Source organism: Anopheles maculipalpis, chromosome X (genome assembly GCF_943734695.1).
Source record: "Anopheles maculipalpis chromosome X, idAnoMacuDA_375_x, whole genome shotgun sequence".
NCBI classification, from domain to species: Eukaryota; Metazoa; Arthropoda; class Insecta; order Diptera; family Culicidae; genus Anopheles; species Anopheles maculipalpis.
In genome coordinates this window covers 11,725,170-11,750,562 of record NC_064870.1, presented here as the reverse complement: position 1 = coordinate 11,750,562, position 25,393 = coordinate 11,725,170, and the positions used below count along the sequence as shown (strand labels likewise).

Here is a 25,393-nt window from a genome sequence, read left to right as displayed (position 1 = left end):
ACCCCACAAATTGTGCACCCAAAACCAGTCGAGGAACTCGCGCGGGTGGGGCGGGGTGAAACGAGCAGGAGGGCAATTAAACGCGATGGGATGAAGTTGCAGATTATGCTCTGGCTCCGGTGCGAGCAGCCAGATATTTCACAAACTGCAAGCGTTTAAGATTACGCGCCAAGTGCCATATCATTGGATAGACGGTGCACTAGGATGGGAGGGGAGATTTTCGTCGTGCGGGTTCTAGCGGAATGGTTGGGATGGGAACCGGCTGCTAGCATGGGCGGGTAAGAGATCGAATGCGGTGACGCTACCGTTTTTGCAAAACCGCAACGAAACAAACTCGGTACGCCGTGTGTGGCGTGTAGGTAGGGGTTGTGTGGATTTCTAATGAGGTGGAGCGAACGAGGAGGCCAGGGCTTGGTTCTGAGCGGGCCCCCGTGCGCGTAGTAGTAGTACCGTTTGCTGATTGCATCGTTCTCCACACACTCCGAATCGGTACCCAAGGTATATAAAGCTTATATAAATCGTGCCACTAATGTTGCTGGGCTTTCAGACGCCTGCCGGTCGATTGTGCCCTCGGTTGCTAGTTGGTAACGCGCGGTTCTGAGTGTGTCGGTTGTGTTTCGGTGCACGTGTTCTACTGCCGACAATAGTTCCTTGTTTGATTAACGCTGTGTGAATGTAAGGACTTGCAAAGAGCAAAGCCTAGTGAGGAGTCTCCGCGTGTGATACCTTTCGATACGCGTCAACCAACATCGCATCTTTTTCAACCTCAACAAAGCATCAGTATCATGTCTGCGCTAAGATGGATCTTCAAGCGTGTCCAGAAACCGGGTCCGCTTTGCTCCATATCAAGTGGACTACTACTACTGGTTGTTTTGATACCAGCCGTACCTGCCAGCATGCCATTCGATACCAAACGTAGGCATCGTTCGAAATTCCAAACTTCGATTCACGTACCGCTATCAATTAATATTCTCCATTTCGATTTCTTCGTTCGCGGTAACGCACCAAAACAACAACAAAAACAGCGGAATTCATCAAGACCTGTCGTTTCGATCAGTCAAACTTCGTCGACTGCTCCACCGAGTCCGTCCAGGGATTGTTCGACAAGCTTGTAACCGGTAAATCATCCATTTTATCTACCCATATTAGTTGCGGATCTTCTGGTTGGTTTAACCGATCTGTTTTATAAGTCTAACTGGCCTTCTGATGGCTTATGATTAGTGGTCCGGGCACTCCGGAGTGCATTAATGAATTCATTCCACCTCCGACAAATAAAAACTGGAGAGTACTTCGGAAAAAATCCTCCGGACCTATATCCGATATTACCTCGGGATTCAACCCCGGAGTGCAATGCGGAGTTACTCCTCTGGAATGCCTCCGAGTCGGTATTGTCCAACTCCGCAGTGGATTCTTCACTATGGGGGAACCCGATCCAAATGGGATTTGAGCCCAGGTTATGCGATGTGAAGATCGGTACTTCTGTTACCTCCTCCACCACACTAGCCCCTCCCATCTTAAGATATACATGGCTAGCTGTTTACCCGTACTCGTATCTGTTAGGCCTCTGTGTGCCTAACCTCTTTTCTTTGCTACTCCAACCTTCAACATTTTCCACACGACGCACGATCACAGTGCGTGGTTGCAGAGAGAGAGAGAGAGAAAGAGGGAAAAAAGCAGCAATATTAGATGCATCAATGCACACGGGAGGGCCCTGTGTCTTACCGAGGCCTTGAACTGAAATCGTACCAACGATCGATGGAATTTCATCAGATCGTACTGGTAAACTTGGTAGCCATTTTTTACCACCAAAACCGTTAGGCCACTTGGCTGACTGCATCCAACCTACTCGCGCAGACCGCGTGATCCCAGCGAAAAAAAAACATAAGACACGAGTCGATAACTTTGCTTGTCAAATTTTATCGTACGTGTTCGGTGCACGACACCGGCTGGCGGCACCCATACGTTAGCACCATAATCTGTGTCCACCGTCAGCGGTACCGGCTGTTAACAAGGTTAGCCGCAAACGAATAGCCGTTCTGCTCCAAACGTACAGAGGGCGATTTTTAGGGCACCCCCAGATGGAGGTCAATGCAAAGGTGCACCGGTGTGCGTGTGAGGGGCGGTGTATGGTTTGGAGTGCGCATGCGAAAAATGTCCGTACATGACATGGTGACATGGTGACCACATACCGTGCGCTTACGGTGCACCAGTTGGACAGGGTTTTAGCTACCATGTTTGGTAGCTGGCAGTGCCAAATACACCAAGAATACGGCCATCGACCCTTTTACCGGTGTGCTAGGTGTAGGTTTTCTTGACTTCTTTATTTTTTCTTTTACTTCATTTATATATATAGAAACTAGTTCGCGAAAGTAGAACTGCTGCATGTCTAGAGCAGCTCTCTTGCGAGGGCTGTTCTGACGTGTTCTGGAACATACTAATCCTAAGAAAAAAAAAACACACACACACATTACATACAGGTATCGAAGGGCTTGAGCATGTCGGTACGATCGATCCGATGAAGATCAGCAAAATAAGGATTCTGCAAGGTGATGGACCGGTCAGTGTCAATGCGTCCCTCTCCAAGGTGGTGGTTACCGGTTTTGCCAGCACCAAAGTCGTCCGAAATGTGTAAGATATTTCTTCGCCCCGGGGGTTTTCTAGATCCCGATCTAAAATTTGCAACCACCTAACGCTTCGCTTCTTCTCTTTGGCACAGTGTCAGCAGCAAGGATTTCAGCTGGGAAACTCACATCCGGCTGCCGAAGATGCGGCTTGAAGGCAACTATCACATGCAGGGTCGTATACTAGTAATACCTCTGAACGGACACGGCAAATGTTGGTTCGAACCGAGTAAGTAATCGATACCGTCGACCAGTGACATCAGGAAGACCTCACGAGGGTTGCAAAAATAAATTGACTTTCCCGTCCAATCGCTCCAACAAAACAGGTGGCATGGACATCATCATGCGTACGACGACCGATCTTTACCAGAAGGATGGACACGTCTTCTACAACGTTACTGCCACCAAGGTCGACTACACAATCTCCGGACTGCGGCTACACATGGGCAACCTGTTCGAGGGTGTAAAGGTGCTGGAAGACAGCACCAACCAGTATCTAAACGATAACTGGCGCCCAGTTTCGGAAGCACTGAAACCGATCATTGCCAAAACGATCGAGGACATACTGCTCGCGATCATGCAGAACATTTTCCATCAAATTCCGGCCAACTACTTTGTGGCGGATCTGCCACGTGCGTAATGTGGGCAATTGTTGCATTGGTGTTGGCGGATGTTTGTTTGAAGAGGGCGAACGCCCTCTTCCACCAAAAAAAAAAAAAAAAAGGTTAAGTGTACTGTAAATAATGATGCTTTTACTGAACGATAGTACGGTAGTATGGATAAGCCGATTGTGAATTGCGTCCTCTTTTTTTTCGGTAGTATGTATTTACCCCCACGATGGCTTAGGAGGTTCTTGACTGTACGAGATCTCAGCATGAAAACGATCGTATCGGTAAACGGAAGGAAGAAAAATAAAATTCTTAATCAGATGAGATACTAGTGAAGCTCAGTATACCAAGAGCGTTCAGAAAGCTGTGTAGTATAAGCGCAAGTAGCTTATTTCTCTGGTAGATACGAGATCTGTTTAACCTATCTTGTAGATAATAATAAAGACACATAAGTACAAACAGTTGCTGTATTGCTTTTAAAGATGAAGTGATCGTCACCTCCTTACTCCTGATCACAACCGGCAGGATCTACTAGGTCCTGCCGGTCGTCTAATTCCGGCCGGCCGGCTGCTATCGCCTTAGACCACCTCGACCATAATGACTATCACAAAGCCCATCAGTGTTTGAAGATTGTATTTCTAACTGTCTAAATCACTGGTCGCAAAGTCCGGCCCGCTAAAGCATTTGTCTGATTTTGAAATATGGGAAGAAACATCACCTCAACAGAATCAATCGAATCCTATCGAATAAATGCTTTTCAAATTCATGAAGCTTAGCTTTGCTCATCATTTCCTTCTATGGCTCAAATCTTATCTTTATCGTAGGAGTTCTTATCTTATCTTTATGATAGTCTTTGAGGGGCGGCCCGATGGTGTAGGCGACAGCGGCGCCAGTCTCCAAACGGCAGGACCGGGGTTCAAATCCCATCCGGATCGTTTCTCGTAGTGAGGACTGACGAACCCCAACTACGTGGTTATCGGCAGTCCTAGTAAGCCATGTCGATGGCCGGCAGGCGGCATGACTTTTTATGAGGTCGTTAAGCCAAGAAGAAGAAGATGGTAGGAGTTACAGAGTCAAAATAAAATGGAGGACTTTCTCTCCAACTCCTTTGAAGCCGTGTCCTCAACGAAGCGATTCAGCCCGCTTTTATTTTCTTTATTTGTCAGATGGTTGTCTTCTTTATGATGACGATGTGAAAATGGCTGTGTCCTCGTCCGTTGATTGTACCAACCTGCAATCGTTCCTTAACTTCTTCTATGCCTGGTGATGCTCCAATAGTCTAGTGCTTTGTCTTGTTAAATGTTGTGTACTGTTCTTTGTTTGTGTGTCTAGTAAAATATGGTTCGACTACTCCTTGTCTTCTTTACTAAAGATCTCTGGCTGGATGACAAACTGTCTTTCAACGAACATATCGATAACATGCTGAATAAAGCAAATAAAAGACTTGGTTTTATTATTCGTTTGTCTTCTGAAATTCGTAATCCCCCTTCTGTCTCAAATTTTTGTACTACTGCTGGGCTCGCACAACATTAGAGTATGCTACGGTAATTCAGTTTCCAACTGGCCAGAAAGCGATGGATAGGATAGATAGGGTTCAGTGGAAATTCTCCCTGGTTGCTATTCGCCGCTTTCTAGCTGGCTACATGGACGAGATCTTCTCTTGGGCTTGGGCTTGATCCGATAAGAACCCGATACTCTCACTCCCGCTCCAATTTCATCGCTTCTCACCTCTCCAATGTCCACGATGTTCCAGTGCTTTTATCCATTACATGCTCCCTCCCGTCCTCTACGAGACAGGCACGTCATGGCCAGAAAGAATCTTTTGAGAAGCGCTTTAATGATTCTTATCATGTGTTTGATTTCTGCATCCCTGTATCCCTATTTCGCTCCCGTCTGCGTGTTTTCTCTTCCCTCTCCAATTACTAGGCTAGAAATTAAATTTGTAAAACTCATTGTCCCATGTTAAAACCCAAGATTGGCATGGAAGATCGTTCGTGCAAGCCGGAATGGAGTTTATTAGGAGTGTGCAGTATTTTGTGATTGAATTTAATGCCAAAAAAAAGCGTACGACAGTATAGCTGTGGCTTTACTTATTTGATAGCAAAAAATGTCCAACTCTTCACTTATGGCGATCTTAGTAAATCTTGCAATTGTATCCAGAAAAAAGTAATTTATTTATTTTAGTAATCACGCTTTCGGTACGTACAATTGCTAGAAAAGTAGAAGACATCAGTAATACCATCATTGCGCTATTGAAGCGTAAATTAGAAAGATTTAACTGATCTTCGCCAATATAGATGAGTTGACTGATGTTACACACACTCCTCAGATGCTTATATTTATCAGAGGTGTTAATAGTAACTTTAAGGTCATTGTCAATTGCTATCCCTCAAAGCTCTTCAAGGAACAACAACAAGAGAGTACATAGTTGGGAAGGTTCTAAAAGCTTTAAGGGAATATAATGTAATTTGGGGTGAATTAAAATCAGCAGGTTATTTGTGCGATCGTATTTTTTCAGGATTTGAAACGATCGTGTTTCAAGCGTAATAGAAGTAGTAACGTCAGTAGCCAATTTCATCCGTTCGCGAGACTTTAGACTATGGACGAGACGAGAAACCACCATTAATTCCGCGCGTATTTGCAGGAAATTGAAGCGAATTAAACAGATGTACCTTAGCAAACAGCGGTGAGATGGTTGAGTACTTTTCTCTATTTAAAGCACAAATAGGAAACAATCATTTTAATATAATTTCATTTCGAAAAAAAATCGCATCACACTCTTTGATAGAGCTTAACGGACTTTTGCAGCAACTTTTTTATTTTTATCTCGATTTAGATATACCTTTATTTCTAGCTATAATTCAGAGTTTGGCAACAAGTATGAATGTGAGCAAACATTTTCAAAAATGAAGTTTACGAAATCCCATTACTGGTCATTACAAACTGGTGTACATTTGCAACCAATTTTATTGATAGAATGTTTATAATGTTGAACCTCCCATGACGGTTCATTGCTGAGGAAGAAAAAAAAAATACATCCATTCGCATATTATTTAGCAATAATTTTGAATCAAGGATTTTGTAACAGAATTATTTGAGTGAACAAATAAAAAAAAATGCATTCTTCTGGTCCGCGATTCTTGACCATTTAGAAAATCTGGTTATTTGCCTCGAATGGCAATTTTGCCGACCCCTAGTCTAATCCTAAGCCTTATGTTAACCTACCTCAATATTGCTTAACTGCATGCCAAGTACAACTAAATTACTACCAGTCGTCCTTTCTAGCCTTTGAAGCAATAAGAAATGTTTCAATAGTTATATGCTCATGAAATATTTCACACATGTTCTGTATGTCGACTAATGTGTAAATTATTAGTCGACATAATTATCCGTTCCAGTAACACGCGGCAAGGGCCGTTTTACCGGAATAAAAAATAGTAATAATTATTCGTTCTTGTCAAATATTATAGTGAGATTTGGAGTTCAAATCGTCGTCTAGATCGTTTAGTTATATTCGGTTTATTTTTTAAAGAACATTTTACTACCTTCTATACGATTTCATAAATTCATTGTACTGAAGATTTTTTTTTATCTACATTGCGCCAAAACTAAGTGAAAACTACACTGTTTAATGCAGGATACGTGTAAAAAAATACATTTAAAAAAAATATCTACACGCACAACTAATCATGCTGGAACTCGAAGCCTATCCTACCAACCATTTTATCGTTCACCGTTTCGTGATCGCACCTTCATTACTTATTTACATCAGCCGGCACTGAATCAGGCCCTGCTTTAAATTCCCCCACGTCTTCATAGCATTAATACTCGCAAATGCGTGCAATCTCGATCGCTGTGATATGCGATTGAATTCGATTCGTACCGGGTGATGCACGGATGATTACGGAGCGAAAATTTCACCAATCCATCAATGCTGAAACCGCATGCGCCTTATCGTGTGCGCCACTATCGCATGCATCGACCATCGACCCGTCTATTCCGATCATATGCGATGCTTCCGGACCGAAACATTCGTATCGAATTGCCATCAAATGCCATCACCGGTTTAGTGCATCGCGGGGTTTCCCCCCATTCTTTCCAGCAATAATTATGCGCGCGCCCGCGCGCTCGCACACAAAACAGAACGCTGCACGATTGCTCTGCATCGATGCATCGAAACGCAACCAATCGAAACGGCCCACCGTAGCAAACCGGCAAGGGAATGGGGTGAGAAAAGCACGCACTGCAGAAGGAAAAAATGGCTGCAAACCGATGTTTAAGGTGAAATTTATTGCTCTTAATATCATCACGGGTTGAGAGATTTTATGAACGATGCACCTGTCTACTAGCGCTGCTGGAGTACATCTGCATGATGTACCCCGGGCCGTATGAAAAACACCCCAAAATGTCCTACTTCACTGTGCTATACATGTCCGAACTTTTCCACCGTGCGTTATAAATCGTGTTCTAAAAATAAAGTAATTATTTCTCTAACGTACAACCGCACAACCGTCCAAACCATTTCTAGGACGCCTCAAACCTCGTGGACGCCTGTGGTTCGTCGTGTAAACAAAAATATTTCACACCCAAGCTGGAAAATGGTGCCAGCATTGCTAGTGCTTTTAAATATAGAACGTTACCAGTGGAAGCAAAGTGTAGGTGGAAGCAAATCATTATCATTGCCAACCCCGGGGATACCCGCCACCAACCGCCAATGGGGAAACCAAGCTTATAGAAACGTGTGTTACGGTGGGAAAGATTGTGAATAATTCATTCCAATTCAATTTTTTCAATGCGTGCAAAGAACAACGATGCATGTATTTGTTTTGTTTTTTTTTTTTTTGCTCTCTACATTTTGTTGCACATTTTTATTGCTCGAGTGATCAGCGTGGATGAGTTTTAAGCCCGATGCCTACCAGCAGGGCACTAATGTTCTGCCCGAGATGCAATGCACGCGTTACGGTTTTGCAAAAACGCTGCTCCCCGTGTCATTGCTGTGAAGGAAATTATGTACGTTAGCAATTTATTTTGCTGTTTACCGTTTGTGGAAATCAAGATCTCCCGATGATGGGCAAGCAGAAGGAAAAATTAGAACGAGAATTGACGTCAACTGCTTGGGTGCAGTTTTTTTTATACAGGTAGAACGTATGCTTATTATTATAGCAACGGTTGAACTTGGTTCTGTTCTAGCGACGCTTATGAGAGCGGAACGTATGGCGTGGTTCGTAAGCACTTGCTATCGTGCTCCTTATCAACTGCATATCGATCGTTTGATGATCGGATCCCCTAAGCAAGCTGAACTTTTTATTAACACCGGCGGAGAGCGAGACAGTGTGGAAAGAGAAGAGAAAAGTTATTTAGAGTAGTTTAAGTTGTGTGTAGCATTCGCGCAAATGAAGATGTTTGGCATAACGATGAAATTAACACACAAAGGGAGGCAATCAATCACTGTCTGCGCGCGCAGCCCTCCCTCCTCTCCTCTTGGTGTGTTTGCACCAACTCTATAAAAGTAATAATGCAATTTTGCTCCTTTTCACATTTTTCCAGGCCCCGCCCCGGGCTCCTCTCATCCAGCACCACCTAGCAGTGTTGGTAGTGACACTCGGAGAGAGGTGCAGCAGTTTGGAGCCTAATGATATGTGCAATAAAAAACCTCAACCACAAGTGTATGCATGCTATGGTGCTACTTCATCTGCGGAGAGCTCTCTTTCGCGAAGTAATTAAAATCAGATTGTGATGATGAAGAGATATAGATAGGTGTTGCAAATAAAAACAAAATCCCCCAGCATGAATATTCACCATCTTTAGTCCACCGTGACAAACTGCGTGTGGTGTGTTACTGCTACTGCTACTACTACGGAACAACTAAGCTTTCCCATATGTCGCGCGCGGTTGGATACGTTTGTTTTTTTTTTTTTCGTTTTTACTTCGCCTGCTTGCTCGTCTTTATGCAGATCGGCTCGGTCGATCGATGATGCGCAAACAGATTGCATTAGTACGGTTCGTGTTTGACGCATCCAGCGAAATGGGCAGTTAAAGCCGTAATGATTATCTGCAGTGGATTTTTTTCATCTTCTCCTCCTCACCTGCTCCTCCTCTTTGCTTTTCGTTTCTTCGTTTTCAGTTTCAGACTCCAGCCTTGGTGCCGACCACGACAAAGACAGGGAAATTCCATTCCATTCGCACACACACACACGCTCCATTTTGTTGCTTTTAAATGTCTTCAGTTGCGCACGCGCGCGCATCGTTTCTGGCAACGGGGGAGGTAATTGTTTTGCAAAAAAAAAAAAGCTATGCGTCCAGCTGCCCGGAGGCATCACCGGAGGAGAGTCACGGATCCTCGGGGCCGATACGGCGAAATCGTGCGGAACTCTAGACAATTTTGCATAGGCATGTGGCACACCTGCGGGGTGGACGGAGGCGGGTGGGTAAAGCGAGTCGTTGAAGGGAGCAATTTTCCCGAGCTAGGTGTGAAAAAAGATGTACTCGTAGAACGCGTCCGAAAGTGCTGGATGAAACGTTCCGTTAACTTTGAGCTGCACATGAGAAATATTGGATGCCATTTTTATTCCTGTTTTCCAAAAATTCTACTCGAAAGTCTGGGTAGGCGATCGATGCGAAAATACTACGCACTATACTTCGTAGACGCTGCGACTGTTTGTGAATTTATTTGTGAGCAACGCACGCTACACTCACTCTAAACTGTACATTTAAATTTAGATCAGCTCGTTTCCATAACGGTGCGTTACAACGTGCGAACATGTGCTTGCAGGCAGCATGTGACTCATGGGTGATTTCCATCGATAAACTAAAGTAAGAGTTATGGGTGCACCCTAGGCATCCTCGGCAGCACCCAGCAAGACCTCATACCATCTAGCATCCGCACCGATGGATGATGGACCGAAATGAAGCCGCATAAACAAACGCTCGTGCGAAGAATTTCTCTACCATTGAAATCATGGCCATTGGAATTGGAGGGAGTACCGGCCACCGGTGATGAGTCAGTGCGCACTGTTGGCATCCATTGAGCTTCTGCGGAGGAGTTGGCGTTGCGGACGGTGTCGAGTCGACCTATCCTCGCGCCGTATATACACTGGCTGGCGGCACGATAAACGCGCTAATGTCGGTGACTGAGAACACGCGCGTGAGGGCGTTCTCGTACGAAGCGTATTAATTACAGCTGATCCAACTAGCGTACCCATGACTGGCGGGATGTATTTTTAGCAACCGAAAACCTTCACTACCTGTCGGTTGGAAATAGCTACACCACCTGAGCCGCCCAGCGACAACGGCCACTGAGACCGATCTAATTGCCACTGAGACATCAGTTTTAACAACCAATTCGACTCCCCCATCTTGCTATTGCACGTGTCGCTGGAGTGTTACCGTTGACCAAATATGGAGAAATGGTGTAGCGACAACATTGACTTGCACGCGCACCGATTAGCGTCTACGTTTACGATCCTTACCTGCCACAGTGGACGTCCAGGCATGGTGATAGTGATATCTGTGCAGTGTTTAATGCAGGTAATGCAAAGGCACACGCTTCTGCTACAGGTCCTATAGAACAACGCTTGGCAAGCTCGGTTTGATTGGTGTGTGTATGCGACAACTTATTGATGCTGTATTTGCTTGAGTTCTCACCAGCTGATCACGTCACGTGAGATAGAGATCTGGAACACTGCACAACAACTTTAAATCACACAATCGGTGCGTTTCACTCACATACACACGCACAAGAAATGCTGTTACTGGAGCACAATATGCACTGTTTCACAAAATGATATCCTGAAGAAAAATTGGAGAGAGAAAAAAGGCGGATTGACGGATGATTAATTGGTTAAACATCGGGGACAATATCTCCGCAATTGTTGTCTATGTTCGTTGACAAGTCGCTCACAAGCTTACAAAACAGTCTAGGCACGCACGTTTTTTTTCCAAATATTTTACCCAGCACACACACACACACAGGGACACACGCACCATAAAACACTCACATGTACTACGATCGTGTGGCTTAAGCAGCGCACACGCTACCGTACGATGTGTTAGGAAAAGCTAACAGAGCATGAACCTTATGATGGTTCGATTAGCCCTTTGCCTGCAACACTGAACTGGAACTACCCGGCGGGGTGGGTGGTGGTGGGTTGGGGGGCGGGGGGGGGGGGCTCGAAAGATGCAAGCAACACAAACATAAAACATACAAATCCTACCAGCCAGCACAAATGCTGCAGAAACGTTTGTTTACGCGGAGGTTTTGCGAACTGCTCAAGGCAACTGCTGAGAACTGAATACGCGCAAACCGTGGAACGCTGGCCGTGTTATATATATAGACAATCAGACCGCCCATCCAAGATCCCAAGCATCTGCTTGCAATCCGCACCCGCGGAACGGCGGTTCCTCCCAGCAGTTTCACCCTCCCGGGCCACACCGTGGCGTTTTATGGGTCACCAACAGATCCGCGCAGCGCAGCGCCTAAGAAGCGGTAAGGCAACCGTAGGACAGGAAAGGAATGATTGAGTGAGGGGGGGGGGGGGGCGAGTTGATTACCCGGTATCGTTGGTTGTCTACTATCTGCTGCTCTCGGCGTAGTTGACTTTGACATTGGACAGTGGATCTGCTAGAGGAAACTGGTGACACCCTTTCTCCTTCTGGATTATCTCTTGATGTGTCTTGATATATTGCTTGAATGCATCTCTTGCAAGGACTTAGTTTTGCATCACGCTAATCCGCATGTTGTTGCTCGGTAGTGTGTGGACATACCAAAGAACCCAATAACGTGTCTTTGGACACATTACCCGGATATTACATACGCCAAGCCTAGCCATAGCTGCCATTTTTGCGAACTCACTCTTCCGAGCCTTACTTGCATATACGGGTGCGCAAAATTGCAAACACACAGCAGCAGCAACAACAACAACAACAAAAACATGTTCCACACGAACAGGCCAGCAAATCATCTGCCAGTTCGCCTTCGCCTGGTTGGCTTGGGATGCGCACCAGCTCCGTTCATTCGACTATACGTTTGTAGTGAAAACACTCCCGCCTTCCCTCAGTAGCGAAGGTGTGATGCCGAAGGTGCCGAACATACGCACCTATTATGCGGACACCGTTGTCACGCTAGGCCAACTGGAATGAAAGCCTACGGACGAACATCCGGACGAAGCATCGCGTTGATAGACCGAGAGCGCCCATCCACTTTGGGGTCCAGTACACAATATGATAACCGTGAGCGCAAAGTTGGACTTACCCTTTCGGAGGTCCTTAGTGCAGTGGCGGATTTAGCCTTTCGGCGGCCCTAAGCGGAGTGGAAATATGGGCCCCCTCTATCACATTGAATCTTGAGTTCGGTAAGTATCCGATATTTGCTACCCATTTGATGCCCATGCAATCGGATTTTCAGCTAATTTACTCTACACTTATATTCTCACCGATCGTACAATGATCGTTGATCGAAATAAGACAAAAATCTTATCATGACGCTAGAAACTGCTTGGTGAGAAGCCAATAACGTCAAAATAAATCGATTCAAAAATGTATTAACTTTAACAATGGTCGGCATAAGCTATCTGTAATTTTGAACGATGTTTCCAATCATCCTATTTGACGAGAAAAATATTTTCCGCTGGTGTACCTATCGTTTGGATACATGGAGAAAATTTGCATTAAAACATAATTAAAATTGGTGTAAAACCTCTTCTTAAAAAGGGTTTTATTATTCTCTATATCTTACTAGAACAGTACTTCGAGCTATCTCTTTTAGTTTTTGTTTTACTGTCCAAGAACAAGTATTATTATAGTATTCGAATAAGTATTCGTTCATGTTTCCTAATTCTTAAATTTGCGTTTTGCGTACCAACAGAGGTATAACGTGAAAATTTTAAATACGAAAATGAATCGTTTATTTTCGAACGAAGCAGGGTACACACACACACACACATCACTACCCACCTCGTTCGTATTCGAACTTGTTTTGACAGCTCGTGACAGTATGAAAATTCATCTGCCCTAACAGCTGCATCGCAACTGGACGTGCCGTTCCGTATTTTACAAAAAAATCTTGATTCTTTAATTTAATCTTCTACACAATGGCTGCATCTACAGCTCATTCCATCACGCTTCAAGGTTCAGCCTCAATCATACACGAGTACCTGAGTGAGTATTTTGGCAGGGAGAAAAACAATGCAATCAATTTTGCTGACTTCGTTTCGTTTTGCGTTCTTGAATAGAGTACAGCATCAATTCGATCATTTTTCAACGGGGTATCTATCCGTCCAGCGACTTCTTACCGGAGGATTACAACGGGGTACCGGTAATGGTTACGCGCGATAAACGCATCAAAACATACCTCGACAATGTTCTGAGCAAAGTCCATGGTAAACAACACACGCACTTTTACCCACCGGTGTTAGCTGCCCTGCCGGTAAACAATTAAGGTCTGTTTTTCTGATTATTTGTAGATTTAATAATGAAAAGGATGATCACCATGATTAGCATGTGCATCGTAACAGTCGAGACGAGTGAAATAGTGGAGCGGTGGGACTTTAACATTACGCCCCAGTACGATGACAATGCCGGTGAGGGCAAAGAGAATGCAACCACTTCCTCAAAATCGCTACCAAAGATACAGAAAGAGATACGGGACATTATGCGACAGATTCTTGCGTCGATCAGCTACCTGCCGTGTCTGGAGGATCGCTGCATCTTCGACATAAAGCTGCATACGAAGGGAGACGTTTTTCAAGAAATACCTGGCATGGAGGAGTTTCATGAGGAGGCAATCGGTAGTCTTGAAATCACGGATGCACAAACTGTCGAGCTGCAACAGTTCAGTACCGGTTTGGACAAGGTCGAAACCAAAGTGGTTTACCGAACGTTTGATCCATAAAAGAAAACCCTCCGGATTTTTCATCCCTTCCTTTTGTTAAAATATTAATCAGCGGTGTAATGATGTAGTTTACATATCAGCAGTATAATGAAGTAGTTTACAAATATATTCGTTCGTTTGTTAATCACACGAGACAAGCTTTTATTAGGTGATTGTAATCAACGTCACTACATGTTTCTCCCTCCTCATCTCTGATGATAAATTAGTGTATGCCAAATTTCCTAAATCTTAAATTTGCTACCTCTTAGCCTGCTATGTTCTTCAGATATTCTCTTCGTATTACACTAAATCTTATCACTATCTACAAAAATAATTGAATTAGGTTGTTGAATGTAATTAAATCAAATTAATAATTAAAAAATTATAAAATTCATAAGGAAATGTGATTTTTTCTCAATGATTTCATGCTGCGATTGTAATCATTCGTTTCTTGTAGACTCAGTTATTTTAAAATTTAAATCCTTTAATGGCATTGCATGCCGGGCGGCACAGTAGTGTAGGCGACATCGGCTGGACTGGGGTTTACATCCCATCCGGACCGTTCCTCCCTAGTGAGGACTGACTATCCAAGTACGTGCCATCGGAGAGGCCAGTTAGTAGGCCATTCCATTCCGCATCTGCCCACATGATTTCCAACCTGTTATTCCATACGACTCTGTAGGAACAAACACTTGTTTGAATTTAATTAATCTATTCGTATGAGAAAGACGAGATCGATAATTAATATTTTATTTATTTTCAATTAATTATGACGACACAATGGCGTATTGTCAACACCCGCTTGTCATGACTAAATGATATGAACATAAATAAGGCATTTTCTCCTTATTTCGCGCATACTATCGATGATGACAAAGTTGAAAACAATTTTTTTGTCAGTACTAGTCAAGGCCCGGTAGAACCTACCTTTTTGCTCGAAAACTCCGAGATGCATGGAATCTCTGGGATGCATTTAAACATTAAATTAATAACAGTAATAGAAAAAGAAATGATAATATGTAAAGCGTCCCGATAAGCAGTTTTGACTATTGTGTCTCTTATCGTTGCCAATAGTCGTACCTGTACTAATCCTAACCCAAATTAGTAAATGGTCTGCAACGTTCCAATACATAGGGAAGGCCCAGTATCTGCTTGGTAGGTTATTTTTATTTTTTCATACCCATTCCAATATTTGATGCAATCACGTCTACGCTCCAATCCCTCTCTTTCTGGCGTTTTGAGAATCGCAGAAATTCATATCACATTCCCTCCTATATGTCCTTTGGAGCAAATATTGCTTGCTGGTTGTACTCACACGAGACAACTATACGGGGGGACGCTCCGGATGGGTTTTGAATTCCGGTCCTGCAGTATGAAGACCGGAGCCGTTGTCGCCTGCACCACCGGGCAGCCCCCGCGAAACATTCTATTTATGTTTAAAAACGTGATTATTAATGCCATTTGCCATCTCTTCTCCTGTTCGAGTGTCAAAAGTATGCTGTGCAACGTTAGTTTAGTCGACCGCATTGTTTAACCGACTGGCTAACGTTAACGTGAAAATTTTAAATACGAAAATGAATCGTTTATTTTCAAACGAAACTGGGAACACACACACATCCCTAAGAACCTCGTTCGTGTTCGGACTTGTTTTGACGGATCTTGTCAGTATGAAAATTCATCTGCCCTAACAGCTGCATCACAACTGGACCGTATTTTTACAAAAAAATCTTGATTCTTTAATTTAATCTTCTACACAATGGCTGCATCCACAACTCATTCCATCACGCTACAAGGTTCAGCCTCAATCATACACGAGTACCTGAGTGAGTATTTTGGCAGGGAGAAAAACAATGCAATCAATTTTGCTGATTTCGTTTCGTTTTGCGTTCTTGAATAGAGTACAGCATCAATTCGATCATTTTTCAACGGGGTATCTATCCGTCCAGCGACTTCTTACCGGAGGATTACAACGGGGTACCGGTAATGGTTTCGCGCGATAAACGCATCAAAACTTACCTCGACAACGTTCTGAGCAAAGTCCACGGTAAACAACACACGCACTTTTACCCACCGGTGTTAGCTGCCCTGCCGGTAAACAATTAAGGTCTGTTTTTCTGATTATTTGTAGATTTAATAATGAAAAGGATGATCACGATGATTAGCGTGTGCATCATAACGGTCGAGACGATTGAAATAGTGGAGCGGTGGGACTTTAACATTACGCCCCAGTACGATGACAATGCCGGTGAGGGCAAAGAGAATGCAACCACTTCCTCAAAATCGCTACCAAAGATACAGAAAGAGATACGGGACATTATGCGACAGATTCTTGCGTCGATCAGCTTCCTGCCGAGTCTGGAGGATCGCTGTAGCTTCGACGTAATTCTGCATACGAAGGGAGACGTTGACCGAGAAATGCCTGGCATGATGGAGGAGTTTCATGAGGAGGTAATCGATAGTTTTGAAATCACGGATGCACAAACTGTCGTGCTGAAACAGTTCAGTACCGGTTTGGACAAGGTCGAAACCAAAGTGGTTTACCGAACGCTTGATCCATAAAAGAAAACCCTCCGGATTTTTCATCCCTTCATAGCATGTGTTAAAATATTAACCATGTATTGAGATCAGCAGTATATTGAAGTAGTTTACAAATATATTCGTTCGTTTGTTACTCACACGAGACAAGCTTTTATTATGTGATTGTAAGCAACGTCACTACATGTTTCTCCCTCCTCATCTCTGATGCTACGGTCTGCGCCATGTTTTAGCAACAGCTGAAGGCATTCAACGTTACCACAGCTGGATGCATAGTGCAACGCGGTCTGTCCATCCGCACCCTGCAGGTTGATATCAATTCCGTCGACGGTAAGCAGGCTGGCAAGTATGTCCACATTTCCGCGATCCGCTGCCCAGTGTATGGCGGCAAGTCCTTCGTGGTCGAGCACGTTTACCCTGGTGCAAATACCATCTTGCCGGATCATATCCCGCACACCTTCCAGATCATCCTCCTTGATGCGATCGATCAGTGATTTGTTCGTTTCGTCCGGTCCACTTTCTGACAAGCGTTTCGGTCGGGAAACAGACACCCAACCTGCTTCACCAGCACTGCTTTCACCCCAGTCCGGTGCAAGCTGATCCATTAGCCGTACGTATTCCTGTTTGGCGGCGTTCGTATCGAGATGTTTCACCTTGTCCCAGGCATACCATTTGGCTCGTGCTCCCATACTGTATATGGCGGGCTTTGGAATATTGCACACTCCAACAGTGGCCTGTTTGTACAGGCCATAAAACTGTAGTAACTGGTCCTGCTTGAATAGATCGGTACTGTGCTGCAGAAATTTGGTCGCCTTTTCGAACCTCTCATCCAGCGGATTGTCAACTAATCCCTCCGCCAGATCCGCCATACTATATGTGCTTGTGTGTGTGGACTTCCTCCAGACACATATCCTAAAATATTCTACTATAACTACGAACAAAGCCCTACACGGCTACACACCTCGAAGGGTGTTGGTGCTCCTGAGAAGGAACCCTAATCTGTTTGCTGGAAAAAGATCGGCGTGTTGTCTAGCACGTGCTTCTGGTTGCGTTCCAAATTTTCCAGCGCAGACCGCTTCTGGAACGACACGAACCCGTACCCTTTGGACAGTCCGGACTTCCGGTCGAACACTACCTGGGCCCACGACACCTTGCCGAACTGGCTGAAGTAGTTACGCAACTCCCGGTGTCCCACGGTCCAAGCGATGTTGCCGACGAAGATTTTTAGCGAACGGGCACTGGCACCAGACATACCGTCGCCGGAAAAGCTACCTGTCGGAACGTATCGAGTTTCGAGTTGAGGGCCGGACATATGGGATCCGGAAAGTGCGGAAAGAAAAGAAAGCAACGGCGATTAGTTAGATGCACCCCATCGGTGTTGTATTTGCAACCTAAGTAGTAGGCTGGTTAAAATTATACATAATATACCGACGTAAAATTGGACGTTTGGATGAAAAATGTACGATTATTGAAAACACGCTGCTTGCTTTGATTGTGGTTCGTTTTTATGATTTTTTTGCGGATAGAAATCATCTGCAGAGAAATGGGGTTAATATTGACAGATGTCATGTGTAAACATCACAATGGAATTTCACAATTGTGGTGTGAATTTTCTTAATTCAAATATAAAACAAATACCGTTAAATATAAGCGCGGCTGCATTAAACAACAAAAAATCACATAAATTCAGCTATATAAATTCATGTAAAATATTCAACCCTGTCCCGGGCATCCAAAAAATCTTCATATTCCAGGCAACCAGGCTACACGGGTAGCCAGCAACTTTGGAGGTTTACAACTTTTTAATACGTAATCCAATATCGATACAGTATTCTAATGAAAGTGAAGTTATTAACATCTTCTTTTTATTGAGTTGAATATGCCGCCTCAATACGAAGTAATCAAAAAGTTAAAGGTCTTCAAAGTTGATATGTTTTTTTTTTAGACTAAATTATTATTATTTCAGTACTTTAACAAAATTCAACTGAAACAAATTAAAACATTTTATACAGCTGTATACCACGGATATAATATGATTTTTTAAGAATTTTAATAGGAATAGGTAAAAGGTTGAAGGTGTTTTTATTTGAATAAAAAACGTTACAGGAGGCCTCGTAAAATTAATATTTGATTTTTTTTATAACATGGACACAATAACTCGACCCCTGGATACGAAGTAGAAGCTATATGACAGGCACTATTCGAGTTACGCGGATATTCGAGATACGCAGATTTTTCCGGTCCCCGTTATTCGCGTAAGTCGGGAAGTAACTGTAGATCGAAAGAATCAAGCTTTTCAACCCGAAAAATTGCTGTGTCCCATAAAAACGTGTAGGCCACCCAGGCTGGCGGCCGTTTCATATCCCAATCGAAAAAAAATTATTTCAAAATAATTGAAATTTTTCGTTTTGCTCGGAAAGGTGCAAAATAAATAGGTCTAGGCATTCTATTAATTTCAATTGTGTACGGCTTTCTTATCAAAAGATATTACAGTGCAAAACTTACCCTTGGGTAGGCGGACACTGATAATAGGGTTAAAAGTGAAAATGTATCGAACGATTGAAGTGTTAAGCTAGATGCTATAAACCCACCAATCAACAACTTGACACGTATATGCACTCACGCGCGTACGTCGGGGGTTTGCGTTGTTTCTGTGTCAGGTCGTAGCGCTCCGGGAAAACGGCGTCTTGCGTTTTTCATAAAAGTGTTTCTCTGGTTCGTATCGCTTTCTTTGTTTCCATGTTTTCCATTACCTTTTCCCATCCCGTAACATTCCAAGGTGGGGTTTCCTTGGTTGTATAGTAGCGGTTCCAAACCGTACATAATCCTAATGCTTACACGTCTCTTGGTCCGTTTGCTTCATCGCAGTAAACATAAACATGAGGAACACGGTGAAGCGCAGAAAAGCCAGCAATCTCACCACCCAAACATTGCTGGACTTTGATTTGGGCGAATCGTCATCGGATTCGGATTTCCGCATCGAGGATCACGATGACGACAGTGATGACTGTTCGCTAGGATCTAAGGAAGACAATGACGATGGAGATGACGATGATGATGAGGAGGAGGAGGACGATGACGACGACGATGATGAGGATGATGACGAGGGTGAGGATGAGGAAGATGAGGACGATCAGGTCAATAAATCGGTGCAGCAGCAGCTGAAAGCTGCTCAAAATGGTGCTGCTAGAAAAGCTGCTGGTAACGCCGACGACGAGGAGCCGGAGGAGGACGCGAACAAGGTAACGAGTGTTTTGGTGCCGGTATCGAAAGCAACAAGCGAACGGGAAGCCGCCATCCAAAAGCTGCTGATGAAATCGATCTGCTGTGCGTGTTTGGGCGATCGTAGCGATGATCAAAACGAGATCGTCGAGTGTGACGGATGTGGCGTTACCGTGCACGAAGGTTGCTACGGTGTGAGCGAGTGTACTAGCGTTACCAGCACGATATCGTCCTGCTCCACCGAACCGTGGTTCTGCGATGCGTGCCGCGCCGGGGTGGAAAATCCCGACTGTGAGCTGTGCCCGAACAAGGGTGGCATCTTCAAGGAGACGGACGTCGGCAAATGGGTTCATCTGGTGTGTGCGCTGTACGTGCCGGGCGTTGCATTCGGCGAGGTAGATCAGCTGTCCTCGGTCACCCTATTCGAGATGCCGTACAACAAATGGGGTGCGAAAACGTGCTGCCTGTGTGAGGACGCAAGGCTCGCCCGTACCGGCGTCTGTATTGGGTGCGATGCTGGAATGTGTAAGACGTACTTTCACGTGACCTGCGCCCAGTACTATGGGCTATTGTCCGAGGCACATTCGGAGGAAGCGGATCAAGCCGATCCGTTCTACGCCCACTGCAAGATCCATTCGGACAAGTCGCTCATCAAACATCGCAAGCGTAACTACAACGCGATCAAGATGAAGGCAGTCCAGCGTCAGTTAGAGGAAGAGTCGCGCAGAGAACAAAAACCAACGCCGGAGCAGGTACGAATCGAGCGGAAGCTAACGAAACACCGCCGACGGTACGTCGCAAACAAGGAGATGAAGAATCCGCCCTGGGTACCGACTCAGAAAATGCCCCGGCTATTAATAACGAGTGCAACCGCCTGCAAGAAGCTGCTCTACAAAGCGGAGCTGATGGGGCTAGATATGGCGGCGATCGAGTTCCAGGAGGCCCAGATTGCTTCGCTGAGCGATGTCCGCAAAAAGTGGCACATTCCGCCAGCATTTAGCGTCGAGTTTATCGGCTACTATCTCGACCGAGCGATCCGGCTGGTGGACATGAAGAAAAATCTGCAAGAACAGATCGCACTGAACAAGCATCTTCTCGGGAAGCAGCAACAGTTGCGCGTCAAGTACGATCGTACCGTAGCCAAGAATCAGGACGCTCTGAAACTGCATGAAACGTACAAAGATGCGATATCAAAGATTTACGAGCATCTGAATGCGCTTTGCCCGAACAAAGCGCTCATACCGGTAGATCAAATTGGCAAACCGCCGACAGTTGGTGCTCCACCGTACGGGAAACCGGTACACCAGAGCGTCGTGATTAATGCGACCCTCAGCGTAACACCGCCCGCCCGCACAATGTCCGTACCGACGGCGGCAGCATTGAAAATGGGTGTCGGTTTCCCGCTCCAGAATCTCATGGTACCGGGCAAACGGGACGATACCGGGCGCATCCTTAGCACGCAGTGCAAACAGAACAGCGAGGACCTGCTGAACGAGTGTGGCATTTGCAAGCGTTGCAACGATCAGCATCTGCTGGCGAAGTGTGACACCTGCCATCTGCATTACCATCTCGGATGTTTGAATCCACCGTTGACGCGACACCCGAAAAAATCCAAACTCTACGGTTGGCAGTGTTCCGAGTGTGACGAATCGGACGATTCAAATCCGGAAAGTATCATCATACCGAAGATGCCACGGAAATCGCGTACCCGCTATTCCAAGGATGGTACCATTGTGCCGTACGATTATTCCTTTGCCGAACAGGCACCAACGCAACCTACAACGCCGCCTACCCAGTCCGATGGTGTCCGCAAACCGATAAAAGTCGTCAACCCGGTAGTCCTGTTATCGCCCACTCCAACTGATATCAAGCAGGAAGGTACAATGGACGTAGATGCGTCGCTTGTAAAAATACCGAGTAAGCGTGGTCGGAAGAAGAAATCGATAGACACACCACCGATGCCTGATGGTGGTGATGAGGCACAACCAGTACAGGCCGATCTCAAACCAACAAACGCCACGAAAGAGGAGCAAAGCGACGGCCAAAGCAGCAAACAATCGGTGCTGGATTCTACCTTTTCCGAACTGGACACGTCGGATGAACAGCAGCAGCAGCAGGTCAGCAAGTCTGAAAAGGTTGAATCAACCACCGTAACGCAGGACTCATCCCCGGCTGGTTCGTCACAACACAAAACGGTGCCCACCAATACAAGCGAAAGCACTCCAACGATGAATGCCTCGTGGCCTGCACCAGCGGCAAGCTCGTCGGAAGCGGTACCAGCAACGGCAGCATCAGCTGTTATGCCCGGTCCAGCCATAGAGAATACCGAATCCTTTTCATCCACACACCACAAGCACAGCAAACGTCGCAAGGAGAAGCATCGCAACCGATCGCCCAACACGGACCGAATCCTGTCCAAGGACCACAAGCGCAAACGAAAGCGAAAAAATCACGATTACGAAACGGTTGAACAAACGGATATCGATTACGGACCACTGGCGGAGTACGGTGACAGCCGACCACGTATAAAAATTAAGGTATAAAATACGTTACTTTTGCACTGCCATATGGCTTAGAATTGTTTCATTTGTAATGTTTCACGAAACATTATCTTGTATTGTATATGAAAACAGAATCATTCCTTTCTAAAAGGGCTTATTACACGATGGTAAACGCTGTCATCGGTTTCGGCATCTATCGTTCTAAAACGTGTTTGAGAGATCGAAAGTTGATCTTAAAATCGGAATTCCGATTTCGTTTTGGGTGGCAAATTGGATGTCAAATAGAATACGCGAGGTATTTTTTCCCCGATTAATGGCAAATAACAAATGAAAGTATGCAATTCGTCGCTCGTGTTTCTTTTTTTTTTGTGCGTGAGCCTAACAATGAAAAACAATTTTGCTGTTCTAATTTATAAATTGGAATTCAAAATCTGACTCTTAATGAAGCTCTTAATGACTGACAAAATCGAAAATCAGTCGACAGAATTATCTTCCGTGTAATAACTCCTTCAAATACTACGCGTGTGTGTGTATATATAAATAAAACACACGTGTTTTATTGCTTTTTGAAAATTTTAGATCAAATCAGTACTGGATGGGTCTAATCGGCACACGACACAAATATTCTACGTGCGCACCGAATCCCATACGGAAGAATCCGGATCCGCACTGCCACAGCTCATATCTGGCGCCGCCGACAGTTCGTCGCATCTGGTAAGTGCATATTTCTCGTCGTTTAATTACTGCATCTTGTGCTAATTTTTTTTTTTTTAACTCAAAACTCAAACTCTTAGAACAATTCGCAGCTGAACACAATGGTGCCGGCCTCAAACCAACCGATACCATTTAATGGTACCGAACACAGTACCCAGGGAAGGGCGCGTATCAAGCGAGATGTTGGCAGCCGTCTCAATGCGTCTAGCACTACTACCATCAACAGCGCCATTGGCGCAATCGGTTCGTCATCGTCCGGACCGGACGAATGCATTTGTGACGTTTGTCAGGGTCCGGGTACCTCAGCTAACATCGTACAGTACGTATCAGTGAGGCTTGCAAGGGTAGACATGCCCTAGAATGTTTATAATAGGTCTTCCGGAAAGTTCTTTGATCCCTAGAAGATTTTTCAAAGAGATCTCTAAACGCGCTGACAAACGAATGCAACTTTCATTCAGTGTTAACAGTCATATCGCATTTCAGCTGTGTGAAACTGACCTGAAGATGAACTGAACTTTTTCTTAGAGCATCTAAAATTGCACTTAACAAAGCTGGCTCGTAAATATTTCATATCTGTATCATATCTGAGATTTTTTAATTTTTGCAGCTAGTGAGACCGAATCATTCGCTTTTATTATGTTATTTTTTTTTTTCCAAAGTTTGAATCGATTATTAAAAATTTCTATTAATTGTTACTTTACTGATTTTTCCACTCGTCTACAAATCAATATTTGACAATTATGAATAACCAGTGAAATTTGTGTGTGCCGTGAATGAATACCACGGGATCAGAAACTTCTCACTGAAATAAAAGTTAAAAATGATTGAAAGTTCCGTTGTCGCGAAACGCCTATACTGACCCTTCCTGCGGAGGCATCAACGCCATCACATCATCTCAATATGGGCCTAACATGCCTCCCAGGTATATGTGAGTACCGGGAATGTAAAAGTTCTGTATAGTCCCAACTTCGTTGGTCGCGACAGGTGTTTTGAGTAGAACAGATTCCTCAGACAGTAGAAATGGCAACCAGAACTAAAGCACGTGTCTCAATGCTGTTGTCGGAGCTGATTTTTGACCCAAGATAGGTGGGTTATTTTTTTTTTTTACTGTTAACCCTGCGTAATTTGATATTTGTTTGCCGTTGGTGGTGCCAATCTCCAACCCGAGGTATGCCAGAATCTGGATTGACTTGTAAAAGATGGTCCCCGAAGTTTCCACAGGTTGAAGGGTAGACAGGCTAGAAGAGTTTTCCATTCACCATCACCTGGCATGTGACGTTGGTGGTTGTCATCGCGAGTCGCGAGTCTGGTAAGCTTGGCCGGGATTCCAAATGAGCCCATTGCATCGTGCAGCTTTTCTCAGGTTGTACCTTCGTATGCGACCTTGAAGTCGATGAAAAGAAGGAAGGATTGGAGGAACTGCTGTACCGCCATCTTCTCCAAGAATTGCCGCATGGTGAAGATCTGATCAGTGATAGTTTTTCCGTTTCGGAATCCTGTCTGATAGTTTCCCACTCTACGTATGGGACAAGTCGATCGAGTCGATTTGGGGGAATATATTGGCGCCTTTTTCAAAATTTTTGTGGCCCTTTAAAGAGAAGTGTATCTTCACGGCTCAAATTTACAATATAAAAGCGACAGAGTCACGTTATTTTTTCAAGTACCTGTCGCATCCGCTGCGTTTAACCATATAGTAGTTTTTATCAGGTCTCATATTTAGCACGCAGCAGTCAGTTCTTAAGAAATTTCATTCAATTTCCCATCTCAAATCATACACCAACACTTTCTGGATAATCCTATAGATTATATATACCTCAACATTGTATAAATATATATATTTTTTAATTTTCACTAACGTGTGCAGGTGCGATGAATGCCAAAAAAGTTATCATTTTGGATGCTTAGAACCACCGCTGAAAAAGACGCCCAAGCGGCGTGGCTACTCCTGGCACTGTGCTGATTGCGATCCAACGGTATGTTCGTGCACGTTTACTCAACAGTTTTACAACCCCTATTTAATGACAATCTTCCACATTCCATTCACCTTCACTTACAGGATGTAGAAAGCTGAACGACGGTGCTACAACTTATCCTGATTAACGGGCGCTTTCGTGAACACTTTCCTCTTTCTGTGTTTGGCTCTACAAACACGAGAAGTTTAAGTCTACCATTATTGGCTCTTCTTAGCCTCGTTTCGTTTCTATCGCGTCGGTCGCCCAGAACAGCCCCATGAGCAGCTAGTACTAGAGACCAGAAATTGCTCGCATATAACGCATCTGGAAAACTCGGTCTTCAATATTAGTTCTGTATCTTGGTTGGCCTGCC

The 25,393-nt window shown here is 44.6% G+C and overlaps 8 protein-coding genes across 8 annotated transcripts in view; 4 read left to right on the top strand and 4 right to left on the bottom strand.

Moving 5' to 3' along the window:
* The window catches only part of LOC126559830 (DNA damage-regulated autophagy modulator protein 1), a 399,963-nt gene extending 395,980 nt beyond the window's left edge, over window positions 1–3,983 (bottom strand). Inside the window, exon 1 of the mRNA XM_050216006.1 lies at window positions 3,979–3,983. The gene's annotated coding sequence lies outside the window, so the exon portion shown is untranslated. The remainder of the gene's footprint in view (window positions 1–3,978) is intronic.
* The window catches only part of LOC126560854 (muscle-specific protein 20-like), a 28,634-nt gene extending 17,912 nt beyond the window's left edge, over window positions 1–10,722 (bottom strand). The window contains exon 1 of the mRNA XM_050216806.1: window positions 10,699–10,722. Within this exon, the coding sequence (XP_050072763.1) occupies window positions 10,699–10,722 (24 nt within the window). The remainder of the gene's footprint in view (window positions 1–10,698) is intronic.
* On the top strand, window positions 1,024–3,262 carry LOC126560833 (protein takeout-like). Its single transcript, XM_050216785.1, has 4 exons — window positions 1,024–1,118; window positions 2,478–2,628; window positions 2,717–2,850; window positions 2,948–3,262. Exons 2-4 carry the CDS (start codon window positions 2,516–2,518, stop codon window positions 3,259–3,261), a joined length of 561 nt encoding a protein of 186 aa, XP_050072742.1. The 5' UTR covers window positions 1,024–1,118; window positions 2,478–2,515; the 3' UTR covers window position 3,262.
* A 2,595-nt stretch (window positions 10,723–13,317) lies between the features above and the next one.
* LOC126560736 (mitotic spindle assembly checkpoint protein MAD2A-like) lies at window positions 13,318–14,117 on the top strand. The gene is made up of 3 exons (XM_050216694.1): window positions 13,318–13,384; window positions 13,459–13,605; window positions 13,690–14,117. The coding sequence occupies exons 1-3, from the start codon at window positions 13,318–13,320 to the stop codon at window positions 14,115–14,117; spliced, it is 642 nt and encodes a 213-aa protein (XP_050072651.1).
* Window positions 14,118–15,852: 1,735 nt separating this feature from the next.
* Window positions 15,853–16,655, top strand: LOC126560678 (mitotic spindle assembly checkpoint protein MAD2A-like). Its single transcript, XM_050216638.1, has 3 exons — window positions 15,853–15,919; window positions 15,994–16,140; window positions 16,225–16,655. Exons 1-3 carry the CDS (start codon window positions 15,853–15,855, stop codon window positions 16,653–16,655), a joined length of 645 nt encoding a protein of 214 aa, XP_050072595.1.
* Window positions 16,656–16,752: 97 nt separating this feature from the next.
* On the bottom strand, window positions 16,753–17,504 carry LOC126560004 (acyl-CoA-binding domain-containing protein 6-like). Its single transcript, XM_050216168.1, has one exon. The coding sequence runs from the start codon at window positions 17,498–17,500 to the stop codon at window positions 16,769–16,771; it is 732 nt and encodes a 243-aa protein (XP_050072125.1). The 5' UTR covers window positions 17,501–17,504; the 3' UTR covers window positions 16,753–16,768.
* A 121-nt stretch (window positions 17,505–17,625) lies between these two features.
* On the bottom strand, window positions 17,626–18,124 carry LOC126561608 (SRA stem-loop-interacting RNA-binding protein, mitochondrial-like). The gene is made up of 2 exons (XM_050217870.1): window positions 18,060–18,124; window positions 17,626–17,903 (listed from the first exon to the last, which is right to left on the bottom strand). Exon 2 carries the CDS (start codon window positions 17,881–17,883, stop codon window positions 17,626–17,628), a length of 258 nt encoding a protein of 85 aa, XP_050073827.1. The 5' UTR covers window positions 17,884–17,903; window positions 18,060–18,124.
* A 1,357-nt stretch (window positions 18,125–19,481) lies between these two features.
* On the top strand, window positions 19,482–25,146 carry LOC126561964 (PHD finger protein 14). The gene is made up of 5 exons (XM_050218363.1): window positions 19,482–22,390; window positions 22,934–23,068; window positions 23,149–23,387; window positions 24,933–25,041; window positions 25,125–25,146. The coding sequence occupies exons 1-5, from the start codon at window positions 19,511–19,513 to the stop codon at window positions 25,137–25,139; spliced, it is 3,378 nt and encodes a 1,125-aa protein (XP_050074320.1). The 5' UTR covers window positions 19,482–19,510; the 3' UTR covers window positions 25,140–25,146.
* The last annotated feature ends 247 nt before the right edge of the window (window positions 25,147–25,393 follow it).

Excerpts from the sequence above, each read along its gene's own strand:
- LOC126560833 (XM_050216785.1), top strand. The coding sequence starts at position 2,516 with ATGAAGATCAGCAAAATAAGGATTCTGCAAGGTGATGGACCGGTCAGT. Across the intron at positions 2,629-2,716 it reads ACCAAAGTCGTCCGAAATGT|TGTCAGCAGCAAGGATTTCA; the intron begins GTAAGATATTTC and ends TCTTTGGCACAG. Across the intron at positions 2,851-2,947 it reads CAAATGTTGGTTCGAACCGA|GTGGCATGGACATCATCATG; the intron begins GTAAGTAATCGA and ends CCAACAAAACAG.
- LOC126560736 (XM_050216694.1), top strand. The coding sequence starts at position 13,318 with ATGGCTGCATCTACAGCTCATTCCATCACGCTTCAAGGTTCAGCCTCA. Across the intron at positions 13,385-13,458 it reads AATCATACACGAGTACCTGA|AGTACAGCATCAATTCGATC; the intron begins GTGAGTATTTTG and ends GTTCTTGAATAG. Across the intron at positions 13,606-13,689 it reads TGTTCTGAGCAAAGTCCATG|ATTTAATAATGAAAAGGATG; the intron begins GTAAACAACACA and ends GATTATTTGTAG.
- LOC126560678 (XM_050216638.1), top strand. The coding sequence starts at position 15,853 with ATGGCTGCATCCACAACTCATTCCATCACGCTACAAGGTTCAGCCTCA. Across the intron at positions 15,920-15,993 it reads AATCATACACGAGTACCTGA|AGTACAGCATCAATTCGATC; the intron begins GTGAGTATTTTG and ends GTTCTTGAATAG. Across the intron at positions 16,141-16,224 it reads CGTTCTGAGCAAAGTCCACG|ATTTAATAATGAAAAGGATG; the intron begins GTAAACAACACA and ends GATTATTTGTAG.
- LOC126560004 (XM_050216168.1), bottom strand. The coding sequence starts at position 17,500 with ATGGCGGATCTGGCGGAGGGATTAGTTGACAATCCGCTGGATGAGAGG.
- LOC126561608 (XM_050217870.1), bottom strand. The coding sequence starts at position 17,883 with ATGTCTGGTGCCAGTGCCCGTTCGCTAAAAATCTTCGTCGGCAACATC.
- LOC126561964 (XM_050218363.1), top strand. The coding sequence starts at position 19,511 with ATGAGGAACACGGTGAAGCGCAGAAAAGCCAGCAATCTCACCACCCAA. Across the intron at positions 22,391-22,933 it reads GACCACGTATAAAAATTAAG|ATCAAATCAGTACTGGATGG; the intron begins GTATAAAATACG and ends TGAAAATTTTAG. Across the intron at positions 23,388-24,932 it reads ACCTCAGCTAACATCGTACA|GTGCGATGAATGCCAAAAAA; the intron begins GTACGTATCAGT and ends TAACGTGTGCAG.